Source organism: Pocillopora verrucosa, chromosome 12 (assembly GCF_036669915.1).
Source record: "Pocillopora verrucosa isolate sample1 chromosome 12, ASM3666991v2, whole genome shotgun sequence".
In the NCBI taxonomy this organism is placed as follows: Eukaryota; Metazoa; Cnidaria; class Anthozoa; order Scleractinia; family Pocilloporidae; genus Pocillopora; species Pocillopora verrucosa.
The window spans coordinates 2,723,433-2,738,275 of record NC_089323.1 but is presented as its reverse complement, the minus strand read 5'-3'; the positions used below and the strand labels follow the sequence as shown (position 1 = coordinate 2,738,275).

Below are 14,843 nucleotides of genomic sequence, written 5' to 3'. Positions count from 1 at the left end.
CATTTTCGATGCACAAGTTGATTCTGTCGTTTGCAAGAGGAAGAGGTCAAGATGAAATGAAAGAAACCATGCTGAACGCCAAAGCACGTTTGTCTGCATTTTACGTCTCTATTTTCGAGAAGCTAAATAAACAGTTTTTGACAGGACAATCCATGCAAGCATTTATCGATTTCTGTGAAGAGAGGCAGAATATTATTCAGAGTCTTATGGAGAGCTGCACCGATCCTAAGACATGTGACGTTGCATTTGGTGTCCTGACAAAGGCGGAAATCTTTCTAGATTCCCTTTTCTGGTGCGAGGGAAAAATTATCGACAAAATTTATGATCACGCAACTGAAAAAGCTCAGGCGTTTGGAAAGAGCGTGTTCTATAGTCAGTTACTGTTGTCCTTGGCATTCAACGAAGTGACTTGGGGGATACATGGAAGATCGATGACGCTACTCTCTAAAGCCGAGGGCTTTTCTTTGTCGGTAGATGATAAAAGAAAACTCCTTTGTTATAAAGGCATCTGTCAACTGGTTTCAGGGAAAATAGATGACGGAGCTGAGAACTTACAAAAAGCTCTTTGTTTGGTTAGTGATAGCCCCGAACAGCGAATTCTCACAGTATTTGCACTGCAAATTCTTGTTACTTACTTTCTTTTCAAGAAAAAGAAAGCAACTTCTCTGGAGCTTTACACCACAGCCTTACATAAATGCAGAGCATTAGGAGACGCAAGTCTCCTTATTATTCCTCCAGTGAATAACAAAGAATTGAGAATGATCGAGGCAGATATGCCGGAACCAGACGCAACAACCACTCAACCACTTAGATTAGAAATGATTGTCGTTCTTAGCAAGGCAACAGAAAAGTTCTCTGATTATGAAACAAAGCAAGCAATAAGTAAATGTGTGCTAAAGATGTCAAATCAAACAGAGAAACAGATCCTCCCACACTCCGTTGGTTTATGGACCTTCCAGCGCAACATCAATCGGACACTTAAAAATGTACTAAATAATCCCGAGGAAGCATCAAAGTTGTGCGACACATGGATCAGGTATCATAAAATGACTTTAAAACAAAGTGGAGAAGATAGCCCTGGAGATAAAGCTAAGCCCAACAAAAATCTTGACTTAAATTTGCATCAAGAAGGACTATTTAGAAATTATTTTGACTATGGCATGGCTCTTCGTAAGATGCAAAACTATTCTGAAGCCATTCAGTCCATTCAACGCGCCCTTGACGTCGCAATAGATCTGTTTAACGAAGAACACCCAGACACAGCGGAGTGTTACTCCACTCTCGGAATAACCAGACATGTTGCAGGGAATTTCTCCTCAGCACTTCAGTCCCATCAGCGTGCTCTTGAAATAAGGGTTAAAGTCCTTGGCCAAGAACACCCAGACACAGCTCAAAGTTACTTCGACCTTGGAATAACACAACATGCCTCAGGCGACTTTTTGTCAGCACTTCAGTCCCATCAGCGTGCTCTTGAAATAAGGGTTAAAGTCCTTGGCGAAGAACACCCAGACACAGCTCAAAGCTACTTCAAACTTGGAATAACACAACATGCCTCAGGCGACTTTTTGTCAGCACTTCAGTCCCATCAGCGTGCTCTTGAAATAAGAGTTAAAGTCCTTGGCGAAGAACACCCAGACACAGCTGAAAGCTACTTCAACCTTGGAATAACACAACATGCCTCAGGCGACTTTTTGTCAGCACTTCAGTCCGATCAGCGTGCTCTTGAAATAAGAGTTAAAGTCCTTGGCGAAGAACACCCAGACACAGCTGAAAGCTACTTCAACCTTGGAATAACACAACATGCCTCAGGCGACTTTTTGTCAGCACTTCAGTCCAAACAGCGTGCTCTTGAAATAAGAGTTAAACTCATCGGGGAAGAACACCCAGACACAGCGAGGAGTTACTTTAATGTCGCAGTAACACAACATGCCTCAGGTGACTTTTTGTCAGCACTTCAGTCCCATCAGCGTGCTCTTGAAATAAGAGTTAAAGTCCTTGGCGAAGAACACCCAGACACAGCTCAAAGCTACTTCAAACTTGGAATAACACAACATGCCTCAAGAGACTTTTTGTCAGCACTTCAGTCCCATCAGCGTGCTCTTGAAATAAGGGTTAAAGTCCTTGGCGAAGAACACCCAGACACAGCTGAAAGCTACTTCAACCTTGGAATAACACAACATGCCTCAAACGACTTTTTGTCAGCACTTCAGTCCGATCAGCGTGCTCTTGAAATAAGAGTTAAAGTCCTTGGCGAAGAACACCCAGACACAGCTCAAAGCTACTTCAACCTTGGAATAACACAACATGCCTCAGGCGACTTTTTGTCAGCACTTCAGTCTAAACAGCGTGCTCTTGAAATAAGAGTTAAACTTTTCGGGGAAGAACACCCAGACACAGCGAGGAGTTACTTTAATGTTGCAGTAACACAACATGCCTCAGGCGACTTTTTGTCAGCACTTCAGTCCCATCAGCGTGCTCTTGAAATAAGAGTTAAAGTCCTTGGCGAAGAACACCCAGACACAGCTCAAAGCTACTTCAACCTTGGAAAAACACAACATGCCTCAAGAGACTTTTTGTCAGCACTTCAGTCCCATCAGCGTGCTCTTGAAATAAGAGTTAAAGTCCTTGGCGAAGAACACCCAGACACAGCTCAAAGCTACTTCAACCTTGGAATAACACAACATGCCTCAGGCGACTTTTTGTCAGCACTTCAGTCCAAACAGCGTGCTCTTGAAATAAGAGTTAAACTCTTCGGGGAAGAACACCCAGACACAGCGAGGAGTTACTTTAATGTCGCAGTAACACAACATGCCTCAGGTGACTTTTTGTCAGCACTTCAGTCCCATCAGCGTGCTCTGGAAATAAGAGTTAAAGTCCTTGGCGAAGAACACCCAGACACAGCTCAAAGCTACTTCAACCTTGGAATAACACAACATGCCTCAAGAGACTTTTTGTCAGCACTTCAGTCCAAACAGCGTGCTCTTGAAATAAGAGTTAAAGTCCTTGGCGAAGAACACCCAGACACAGCTAAAAGCTACTTCAACCTTGGAATAACACAACATGCCTCAGGCGACTTTTTGTCAGCACTTCAGTCCAAACAGCGTGCTCTTGAAATAAGAGTTAAACTCTTCGGGGAAGAACACCCAGACACAGCGAGGAGTTACTTTAATCTCGCAGTTACACAACATGACTCAGGCGACTTTTTGTCAGCACTTCAGTCCCATCAGCGTGCTCTTGAAATAAGAGTTAAAGTCCTTGGCGAAGAACACCCAGACACAGCTCAAAGCTACTTCAACCTTGGAATAACACAACATGCCTCAGGCGACTTTTTGTCAGCACTTCAGTCCCATCAGCGTGCTCTTGAAATAAGAGTTAAAGTCCTTGGCGAAGAACACCCAGACACAGCTCAAAGCTACTTCAACCTTGGAATAACACAACATGCCTCAGGCGACTTTTTGTCAGCACTTCAGTCCTAACAGCGTGCTCTTGAAATAAGAGTTAAACTCATCGGGGAAGAACACCCAGACACAGCAAGGAGTTACTTTAATGTCGCAGTAACACAACATGCCTCAGGTGACTTTTTGTCAGCACTTCAGTCCCATCAGCGTGCTCTTGAAATAAGAGTTAAAGTCCTTGGCGAAGAACACCCAGACACAGCTCAAAGCTACTTCAAACTTGGAATAACACAACATGCCTCAAGAGACTTTTTGTCAGCACTTCAGTCCCATCAGCGTGCTCTTGAAATAAGAGTTAAAGTCCTTGGCGAAGAACACCCAGACACAGCTCAAAGCTACTTCAACCTTGGAATAACACAACATGCCTCAGACGACTTTTTGTCAGCACTTCAGTCCGATCAGCGTGCTCTTGAAATAAGAGTTAAAGTCCTTGGCGAAGAACACCCAGACACAGCTCAAAGCTACTTCAACCTTGGAATAACACAACATGCCTCAGGCGACTTTTTGTCAGCACTTCAGTCCAAACAGCGTGCTCTTGAAATAAGAGTTAAACTCTTCGGGGAAGAACACCCAGACACAGCGAGGAGTTACTTTAATGTCGCAGTAACACAACATGCCTCAGGTGACTTTTTGTCAGCACTTCAGTCCAATCAGCGTGCTCTTGAAATAAGAGTTAAAGTCCTTGGCGAAGAACACCCAGACACAGCTGAAAGCTACTTCAACCTTGGAATAACACAACATGCCTCAGACGACTTTTTGTCAGCACTTCAGTCCAAACAGCGTGCTCTTGAAATAAGAGTTAAAGTCCTTAGCGAAGAACACCCAGACACAGCTCAAAGCTACTTCAACCTTGGAATAACACAACATGCCTCAGGCGACTTTTTGTCAGCACTTCAGTCCAAACAGCGTGCTCTTGAAATAAGAGTTAAACTCTTCGGGGAAGAACACCCAGACACAGCGAGGAGTTACTTTAATGTTGCAGTAACACAACATGCCTCAGGTGACTTTTTGTCAGCACTTCAGTCCCATCAGCGTGCTCTTGAAATAAGAGTTAAAGTCCTTGGCGAAGAACACCCAGACACAGCTCAAAGCTACTTCAACCTTGGAATAACACAACATGCCTCAGGCGACTTTTTGTCAGCACTTCAGTCCAAACAGCGTGCTCTTGAAATAAGAGTTAAAGTCCTTGGCGAAGAACGCCCAGACACAGCTCAAAGCTACTTCAACCTTGGAATAACACAACATGCCTCAGGCGACTTTTTGTCAGCACTTCAGTCCAAACAGCGTGCTCTTGAAATAAGAGTTAAACTCTTCGGGGAAAAACACCCAGACACAGCGAGGAGTTACTTTAATCTTGCAGTTACACAACATGCCTCAGGCGACTTTTTGTCAGCACTTCAGTCCCATCAGCGTGCTCTTGAAATAAGAGTTAAAGTCCTTGGCGAAGAACACCCAGACACAGCTCAAAGCTACTTCAACCTTGGAATAACACAACATGCCTCAGGCGACGTTTTGTCAGCACTTCAGTCCAAACAGCGTGCTCTTGAAATGAGAGTTAAAGTCCTTGGCGAAGAACACCCAGACACAGCTCAAAGCTACTTCAACCTTGGAATAACACAACATGCCTCAGGCGACTTTTTGTCAGCACTTCAGTCCAAACAGCGTGCTCTTGAAATAAGAGTTAAACTCTTCGGGGAAGAACACCCAGACACAGCGAGGAGTTACTTTAATGTCGCAGTAACACAACATGCCTCAGGCGACTTTTTGTCAGCACTTCAGTCCCATCAGCGTGCTCTTGAAATAAGAGTTAAAGTCCTTGGCGAAGAACACCCAGACACAGCTCAAAGCTACTTCAACCTTGGAATAACACAACATGCCTCAGGCGACTTTTTGTCAGCACTTCAGTCCGATCAGCGTGCTCTTGAAATAAGAGTTAAACTCTTCGGGGAAGAACACCCAGACACAGCGAGGAGTTACTTTAATCTCGCTGTAACACAACATGATTCAGGCGACTTTTTGTCAGCACTTCAGTCCAAACAGCGTGCTCTTGAAATAAGAGTTAAACTCTTCGGGGAAGAACACCCAGACACAGCGAGGAGTTACTTTAATCTCGCTGTAACACAACATGATTCAGGCGACTTTTTGTCAGCACTTCAGTCACATCATGGTGCTCTTGAAATAAGAGTTAAAGTCCTTGGCAAAGAACACCCAGACACAGCTGAAAGCTACTTCAACCTTGGAATAACACAACATGCCTCAAGAGACGTTTTGTCAGCACTTCAGTCCAAACAGCGTGCTTTGGACATAAGAGTTAAACTCTTCGGGGAAGAACACCCAGACACAGCGAAGGGTTACTTTAATCTCGCAGTAACACAACATGCCTCAGGCGACTTTTTGTCAGCACTTCAGTCCAAACAGCGTGCTCTTGAAATAAGAGTTAAACTCTTCGGGGAAGAACACCCAGACACAGCGAGGAGTTACTTTAATCTTGCTGTAACACAACATGCCTCAGGCGACTTTTTGTCAGCACTTCAGTCCCATCAGCGTGCTCTTGAAATAAGAGTTAAACTCTTCGGGGAAGAACGCCCAGACACAGCTCAAAGCTACTTCAACCTTGGAATAACACAACATGCCTCAAGAGACTTTTTGTCAGCACTTCAGTCCAAACAGCGTGCTTTGGACATAAGAGCTAAACTCTTCGGGGAAGAACACCCAGACACAGCGAGGAGTTACTTTAATCTCGCAGTAACACAACATGCCTCAGGCGACTTTTTGTCAGCACTTCAGTCCCATCAGTGTGCTCTTGAACCCAACATGCCTTAGGTAACTTTTTGTGAGCAATGCAGTCCAAACAGCGTGCTGTTGACATAGGAGTTAAACTCTTCGGGAAAGAACACCCTGACACAGCTTAAAGTTACTTTTATCTCGAACGTGTTTTAGGAACTTACTTTCAGCACCTTAGTCCAAGAAACGTGCTCTTGACATAAAAGCTAAACTCTCCGAAGAGGAACACAGATATAGTTCAAAGGTCCCTTTTTTAGGAGTAACCCAACATGCCTCTTGCTACTGTTTTTCAGCACCTCAGTGCTCGCCTAACCTTGCCAAGGAAATTCACCGCTGAGCATTTCAGACTCGATCTACGCCCCTTTTAAACATCATAATTATACACGAACAAAATTCTGGCGTGCGTATTAGTCGAAAGCATGCCAGTCATTGCTCAACAGAGAAAATAAAAAAGACATTTGGAAATTTCAGAGTGACAAAGGGCTAACGCTAGAAACTTCAGCCTAGAAACTATTTACGGTGGTCAATTTGCTTAGGGTTTCTTTCCACCCTCAAAGGCCGAAAAAATCGATTTTTCTTTTATTTGACTAAAGTGAATTCAAGCATTTAACATAACGTTCCCATAAAAAAGTTCTTTTTCCTGAAATCTTCAAAAGTACCTGAGTTATTTAGAAAAAGGTACTTTCAAATAAAAGTTAAGAAATCAGGAAGGTGTCATAATCTTTGACCTGGGCGAATCTGAGGGAATTTTCGCGGCAACCACCCATCTTGACATTCGTTTTTCATGTTCTTTGCATATTTTGTTTACATCGCGCACTTGAAAAAATTCACAATGGGGAGTTCTTTGCTTATGGAAAAATCTTTGCTCGTCAAAAAATCAAAAGCGGAAGAAATTCCTAGATAGAAAAAAAGAAGAAAAAAAAAAGTTTCACGCTAGCGTCCATATTTCGAACGAAGAAGTCATCGTCAAACCAAAATTTGCCATACATAATGTTAAAAACGAGGTCTTCCTTTATTTATGCAAATACCAGCCTTGATACAAATTGTATTTTGAAAGCTTTCTGTCGATCTGTTGCCTTGCTCCTCAGCAAATTTTCCTGTTTTTCCATTTTAGCCTTTGCAACTTTTTCCTTTCATATGTCGTCCTCCTCAACGTTCCACTAAGCGAGCGAGTTAAAAGGAAAAAAACCGTGTCTGCAATGGGTTACTTTTCCCATGAAATCTTGATCCAGCTTCATCGACGCAGGGAGGTCCCATTAGTCGTGGTTACACTAGCCCTTTTACCCATGAGTAAATAGCGTTTGCCCACGGGCAAGGACGTTGTTTGAGCGTAACCGCTTTCCCTAGACCGATACTGACCTAGGGTTATTTCCATAGATACATCAAAAAGAACAAAAGAACTTCCCATGACACTTCCTGAACTGAAAATTGCAGTTTATCTGCTCCCTGAGGTGGCTTGGCCAATCATAAAGCAGAATGTAGCTAATACAGGAGATCACCTGCAGTGTTTTGAGGTGACCTCCGATGCGCTTGGCTAATTTCGCGCCTTCTTCGGTGTCTTCTCGCCAAAAAACTGCTGGATTGTCATATTTATAGAGGACTGTCGTATAATAAGCAGGAGAATCACTGAACTTAAGCTTAATGGATCTCGATTCGTAACATCCATGTTGCTCTGTACTTTTCCTGCCAATTTGTCAGGTCAGTGAACTCATATCTAATTATAGTTGACCCTGAGGGAAGTCTTTTACTGTGGAACCGCATCCCCAAGGGTAACATGAAACCTGAGCTTAACCAAACCCAAGCCATTTACTCTCCGTAAGGCCCCAAACCCAAGGTGTGTGTAACAACCACTTTTCAGTTCAGGAACTGTCATGGGAAGTTCTTTTGTTCTTTTAGATGTATCCATGGAAATAACTCAAGGGCAGTTTCGGTCTGGGGAAAGCTGTTACACACAAAAACGTCCTTGCCCCTGTGCGAACGCTATTTACCCATGGGTAAAAGGGTTGGTGTAACCACGACTATTATTGTCCCATTGGTTTGCGGTTTCAGGAGGCAAGATCTCCTAGCGTGGCACGAGTTGTTTGCGAACTTTTACGAGTTAAAGTCTCGCGTTTGTCAAATTTCGCCAAAACATTCCTGGAATAATGACAAACGAAAGTATGTCGGCAAACTTTGATATTTGAGATATTTGAAATATTTGTCCTGTGGTGTCCATTTACGCAACGCGCCTCGCGTAGTTTTAGCTAGTTTTTTTCTCCTCATCATGTCTGTACTTCAATGAAACTTCTGAAATTAGCATACTGTGGAGATGTCGTCCTCTGATTCAACATGTGGAATTTGGAAACGCAATGTTGTCTTCGTTAGTGAAGTACCAGCATATTGTCCATCCAGTTCTGGTAAACAGAAGATCTAAAAGACCTTGTTTGTATTATTCTAATGCGTATGCAACATTCTGCCCGTTGATTGGAGACATTCTTTTCAAGTTGAATCCTTTTGTTTGTTGAACGCTCATTCTCTGAGAAATAAATCTGCATCCTTTTGTGATTATGTTCAAGATTGCGAAGCTGATATTTTTGCTATTACTGAAACATGGTTAACCCAGAATGATGCTGCAGTCTGCAAAGAGATCACTCCTAATGGGTACAGATTGTTTTATTGTCCTCGTACTGATCGTAGAGGGGGTGGTATTGCACTGTTATGTAGAGAGAGTCTCAACGTACGTCGACTGTCCACCGGTGAAAAGACTTCTTTTGAGTTTCGGCCTTTTGTGCTCTCCACTTTTGATCTATTTTCTCATCTCAAGCTCTACGTTATGCAGACAGACTGAGCTTAACGCCTATGGGAACATTGTAGGACGTCGTGGACTGGAGTTTTCTAGAGGCTTTGCGCAGTATATTAAAGAAAGAAGTGTTATTTCGATCTACTCTTCGCTTACCAGACATGCTTTTGGAGGTTTTTGCCATTCAGATGAGTTATGGATTAGCTTCACCCGTGGAAATCTGCCTTGTGAACGGCCATCCTTCGTAAGGGTTCAAAATACCACTCCTGAGCCTTTTGTTTCTCTTTGGCGGTGCGGTCGCTAACGTGCCGGTTCACTGATCCGCGGCGAAAATATTTTAATCAAAGAATTTCATATCATCCTAACTCTTGTGCTGGTTTTAACTTTATGAAACTGTGTATTTCACTAAGTGGCGACATTACCAGCTCCAGATACCACTAGCAGTAGGATTGCTGTTATTCATGGGAATCGACAGACTCGTCGCATCCCTGACTCAGTTGGACACGTGAGCGCAAATTGTAATAGAATACAATTGACAAAGAATGCACAATCAACGGTGCATAAAAACCAAAACAAGCTCTTGGAAATAGCTCATCTTAACGCAGAGCTTCTCAAATGTAGACAACACTTCACTGAAACAAAGGAGTTTGCCTTGGAACGTGATTTTGATATTTTAACCATTTCGGAGACCTGGTTTAACTCTTCCGTGACCAACAGTGTTGTCGAAGTCCCGGGATACAAGGTCTTTAGACTTGATCGCCTTGGAAAAGCAGGTGCCGGAGTATGTGCTTGCGCAAAATCTACTCTGAAGGTAAAAGTCCTGAAGGATCTCACAGAAATATTGATTGGGAGGTTTTTAAGGAGCTGCGAAATAGAGTTAAATTTGTTTTACGGATGGCGGAACGAGAGCACTACAATCATCAAATCTGTGAAAATAAGAACAACAGTGGGGCAATGTGGAAAACTATTCGCAGTGCCCTTCCAAATAAATCAGGCCGCCCAAGCTTTACCAAGGACACAGATGCACTCGCTAATGAATTCAATCGCTTCTTTATATCTGTGGGACAGAAGGCCGCCGATGACTCTGCGGAGCTCGCTCGCCTTTAGGGCCTACCAACTACTCCTGTTTATCTCGGTTCAACTCATTATGATGAACTGTTTGACTTCAAAGCAATAACCAGTGAAGACGTGCGAAAAGTGATTATGGCTATGCCTTCTAATAAAGCTCCAGGCTATGACAGAATTCCAGTGTTTGTGATCAAGGACTGTTTACCGTATATATTACCAACTCTAATTGCATTGATAAACTCTTCTTTTAGCAACTCTGTTTTCCCTAAGGCCTGGAAGAAGTCGGAAGTAGTGCCACATCTTAAAGATGGTGATCACGAGATTCCTAGTAACAATCGCCCTATTTCATTATTGCCTGTACTTTCTAAACTGACCGAAAAGATCGCCCTAAATCAGTTCACTGATTATTTGACTCAACAAGGCAACCTCACCTGTCATTAAACACTGAGTTTGCTTGTCACCGGTCATATATATAAAGCGATGGATAAAAAGGAGATCACGGCTATGGTCCTAATAGACTTTAGCAAGGCTTTTGACAGCATATGTCATAGAACTCTCCTCACCAAGCTGAAAGGGCTTGGTGCGTCAAATGAAGCGTCAAAGTGGTTTGAGAGCTATCTTACAAACCGAAGGCAGTCAACACGACTCGGTACATCTCGCTCTAGTGAGTTAACTGTCACACATGGCGTGCCACAGGGGTCCATTCTGGGGCCCCTTATATTCAGCCTTTACATGAACGACCTACCGTCCGTTGTTAAGTTTTCAAGCGTAGAGTCATATGTTGATGACACAAAGGTTTATCTTTCGTGTTCATTGAATAATATTGACTCCTGCCTTGCAAAAGTCTCGGAAGATCTCCGACTTATTGCCTCCTGGTGCTGTACGAATAAGTTGTTTATTAATCCAGACAAAACTAAACTTATTCTTTTTGGAACGAAACAGCTTTTAAGTGGGGTTCCTGATATCAGAGTCCCCTTTCTTGGGCAACAATTAATTCCTGTGTCCTCAGTCAAAGACCTAATTATAATATTGGACTCGGACCTTACTTTTAATGAACACGTTAACACCCTGACCTCGTCTCTTATTTCTACCCTATGCCAGATAAGCAGAGCGAGGCACTTGTTTTCCAAATCAGTACTTACCACCATTCTGAATTGTCTAGTTTTTTGTAAACTGTTTTATTGCTCGATATTTTGGTCTGGAACGTTTGTGCACAACATAAACAAATTGCAACTTGTACAAAACTTTGCTGCCCGTGTGTTGACAAACAGCAAGAAGTTTGATCACATCTCACCAGTGCTGCGGGCACTGTGTTGGCCTTCTATTAAGAACCAGTTATTAGTGCGTGATGTTACGATGCTATACAAAATAGTCAATGGCCTTGCACCACCATATTTAGAGTGTTACTTCAACAAAAGATCAGCTATCCACAGCTACAATACTAGATCGAGAGACAACTTAGTTGTACCCTTTTGTAGGAAAGGCACAGCATAGAGGTCTTTTAGTTATAGAGCAATCACTGCCTGGAATTCTCTTATAAGTGTAGAAACGAAAAATAGCGCAACACTCTCAGTTTTCAAGCGTGCAGTAAAGCGCGAAATATATGACAGTCCGTAGGAATCTTTTTTAGGTATAGAATTTTAAGAATATGTTAGTTATTTATTTGTATTTGTTTCTTTATCATGATATTATTGTAACTTTTATAGGTACTTTTATTCGATTTCCAGTTATTGTAAATTAAATAGGAAGAGCCACTGGGTGGAGATTTAATAAACTTATTTACTTACTTACTTAGTTTTCTGAATATATGATTGATGGTTTATCTTTACAGCTTAGACTTGTGGTTGTGTACAGACCACCGTATTCTGCTGCTCACCCCGTTACTTCAAGTACTTTTTTTCCTGAATTTAGTGAATACCTGGAATCATTGGTACTATCTAAAGTGCCAATTTGCATATATGGTGACTTCATCTTGATGTCAGTGATGATGCGGATACCATTGCGTTTGCGGATCTATTGGAATCGTTGTGTCTTACTCAACACGTAAAATCACTTACGCACGTAATGAGACATATTTTGGATCTGATAATTACTTGCAGCTCTGACAATATCATTAAAGGTACACCTTCCCCGGATAGCTTTCTTTCCGATCACTGCTCCGTTTGGTGCTGTCTTAATGATACGAAAGTACTGGCTACTGTTAAACATATCAGTTTCAGGAAGCTCTTTTCCCTGGATTTAGCTGCTTTTAAAAACGATATTGCTAGTAGTGATTTGTGCAACATCGCCTCAAATGATTGTAATGAAGTTGCAGAGCTGTATAACAACTATATGCGCTCCATTTTGGATCGTCATGCACCGATGACATCAAAAAGAGTGCTCGCTCGTCCAAGCGCTCCTTGGATGAGCAGTAATATCATAGAAGCTAAGCGTCAACCTCGAAAAGCAGAGATAAAATGGAGATCTTCCAAATGTCAGTCTGATCTAACTGTGTTTAAGAGAAAAAGGAACCATGTGACTTTTCTTATGAATGAGGCTAGGCGGGTCTATTATATTATTCTCATAGCCGAAAATAGCCATGATCAAAAACATCTGTTTAAAGTAAGCAAGAAACTCTTGAACATCACAGATACCCCAGTTTTGCCACCGCATGAAGACAAACAGAAATTAGCTAACGAGATGGGTATGTTTTTCATTAAGAAATCGCCGATATTCGTTTAGACCTTGACAATCATGATGAACAACAAACCTCCACAGACCACGATTCTAATGACATCGAAATTGATTCTCTACTTTTCAAGTTTAGTTCTCTGTCTCAAGAAGAAGTGTACGACCTGGTTCGAGCATCCAGTAAGAAGTCTTGTGGCTTAGATCCAATTCCCACGAAGCTATTGTTAGACTGTTTAGATGTTCTCCTTTCAATCATCACTAAGATGATCAATTACTCCCTAGAAAACGGTGACTTTCCCTCTGCATGGAAAAATGCTTTGGTTCTGCCTTTGCTCAAGAAAGATGGTTTGGAACCTATATTTAAAAATTATAGGCCTGTCAGTAATTTACAGTTTGTGTCCAAACTTGCTGAAAGTGCAGTTGCTAAACAACTACATCATCACATGGTGGCGAATGATTTGTTTCCAGTGTTACAGTCTTCGTGCAGAAAGTTTCACGGTACTGAAACCGCACTCTTGAAAGTGAAAAAATGAAATTCTATTAAATATGAATAAACAGCATGTCACACTGCTTGTTTTGTTAGACTTGAGTGCGGCATTTGACACCACTGAGTATTGTACTTTACTGGAGAGACTTAAATCTGGGTTTGGGATTCGTGGTACAGCACTGTCATAGTTTGCATCTTATCTAAGTAACAGATCCCAGCAAATACTTATTGATGGTTCCCTCTCTATGAACTTTGAACTTTCTGGTGGTGTCCCTCAGGGCTCATGCCTCGGTTCATTATTGTTTGTATTGTATGCGAGCAAGATTTTTCAAATCGTGGACAAACATCTGCCTGGCATTCATTGTTATGCAGATGACAGCCAACTTTATTTGTCCTTCTGCCCCAATGCCAGTGTTAACCAAGATGTTGCTTTGGCTAGAATGGAAAGCTGTATTGATGATATTCCTAATTGGATATTGAATGATAAATTGAAACTAAACGACAACAAGACTGAGTTTCTGATCATTGGTACACCCCAGCAACTCGCTAAAGCAACTATTTCCAGTCTCCGTGTTGGCAACTCAGCAATTACGCCCGTGTTATTTGCGAGGAACTTGGGCTCATGGTTCGATGCAAAATTCACAATGGCAACTCACTTAACAAGAACATGCAACTCTGCCTCTTACTACTTATACAATCTGAGGAGGATAAGAAAATACTTGTTTAAAGAGACCACAAAAACTCTGGTCCATGCCTTCATCTCAAGCAGAATTGACTATTGCAATAGTTTATTGTATGGTGCCCCGGAATATCAAATCAACAAATTGTAACGTGTTCAACACATGTGTGCCAGACTAATATGCAATGAAAGTAAATATTGTCACATTACTTCTTTATTGATGGAGTTGCACTGGTTACCTATTAAGTTAAGAATTGAATTTTAGATTGTATTAATTGTTTTCAAGATTTTTAAGGGTTTTGCACCGTCTTATTTAAGTTCTCTAATTACACGCAAGCCCGAGTCAGGATTTCATTTAAGGAATTCCAGGGATAAGACCTTACTCAGTTATCCTAGTTTTAAGTCTAAGGCAACACTTGGTGACCGGGCATTTATGTTTGCGGCACCTAAGCTATGGAATAATTTACCAAGGGATATACGAGAATCTAGTTCTATTAATAGTTTTAAATCGAAGCTTAATACGTTTCTTTTAAGAAAGCATTTTATAATTGATAAAGTTTTTATAGTTATTTATTCATTGATAAAGTTTAAATAGAACATTTCAAGTAATAATTAGTTATTAGTTTATTAATTAATTAATTAATAATTAGTTATTATGAATCGTATTTAATTGTTATTTTGTATTCCAATTATCCTTATTATTATTATTTTTATTTTATCTTAAGTTTATTGTAATTATTATGTTACGGCGCATTTGAATATATATACATAGAATTTGCGCCTTAGAAGTCAATAAATTATTATAAAAGATCTTTAATATCACCTCAATGCTTCATTGAAGAAAGTTCATTAAAGTTATGTCTTAATCTGAGTTTACTTGAGATAAAATGTCATTTCTGATGTTGGAGTGACATAGGAACA

General features: G+C 41.4%; 2 protein-coding genes across 2 annotated transcripts in view; both read left to right on the top strand.

Annotated features, from left to right (window-relative positions):
• The window catches only part of LOC136277516 (uncharacterized), a gene marked incomplete at its 3' end in the record, with an annotated part of 17,234 nt that extends 14,238 nt beyond the window's left edge, over positions 1 to 2,996 (top strand). The window contains exon 4 of the mRNA XM_066159823.1: positions 1 to 2,996. This exon is cut by the window's left edge and continues 987 nt beyond it. Coding sequence (XP_066015920.1) covers positions 1 to 2,996 — 2,996 coding nt within the window.
• Positions 2,997 to 8,547: 5,551 nt separating this feature from the next.
• On the top strand, positions 8,548 to 14,073 carry LOC136277379 (uncharacterized). Its single transcript, XM_066159409.1, has 7 exons — positions 8,548 to 8,635; positions 8,795 to 8,923; positions 9,429 to 9,829; positions 11,918 to 11,975; positions 12,329 to 12,769; positions 12,844 to 13,254; positions 13,616 to 14,073. The coding sequence occupies exons 1-7, from the start codon at positions 8,548 to 8,550 to the stop codon at positions 14,071 to 14,073; spliced, it is 1,986 nt and encodes a 661-aa protein (XP_066015506.1).
• Positions 14,074 to 14,843: the final 770 nt, after the last annotated feature.

Excerpts from the sequence above, each read along its gene's own strand:
- LOC136277379 (XM_066159409.1), top strand. The coding sequence starts at position 8,548 with ATGTCGTCCTCTGATTCAACATGTGGAATTTGGAAACGCAATGTTGTC. Across the intron at positions 8,636-8,794 it reads ATATTGTCCATCCAGTTCTG|ATTGCGAAGCTGATATTTTT; the intron begins GTAAACAGAAGA and ends ATTATGTTCAAG. Across the intron at positions 13,255-13,615 it reads TTCGTGCAGAAAGTTTCACG|ATGACAGCCAACTTTATTTG; the intron begins GTACTGAAACCG and ends ATTGTTATGCAG.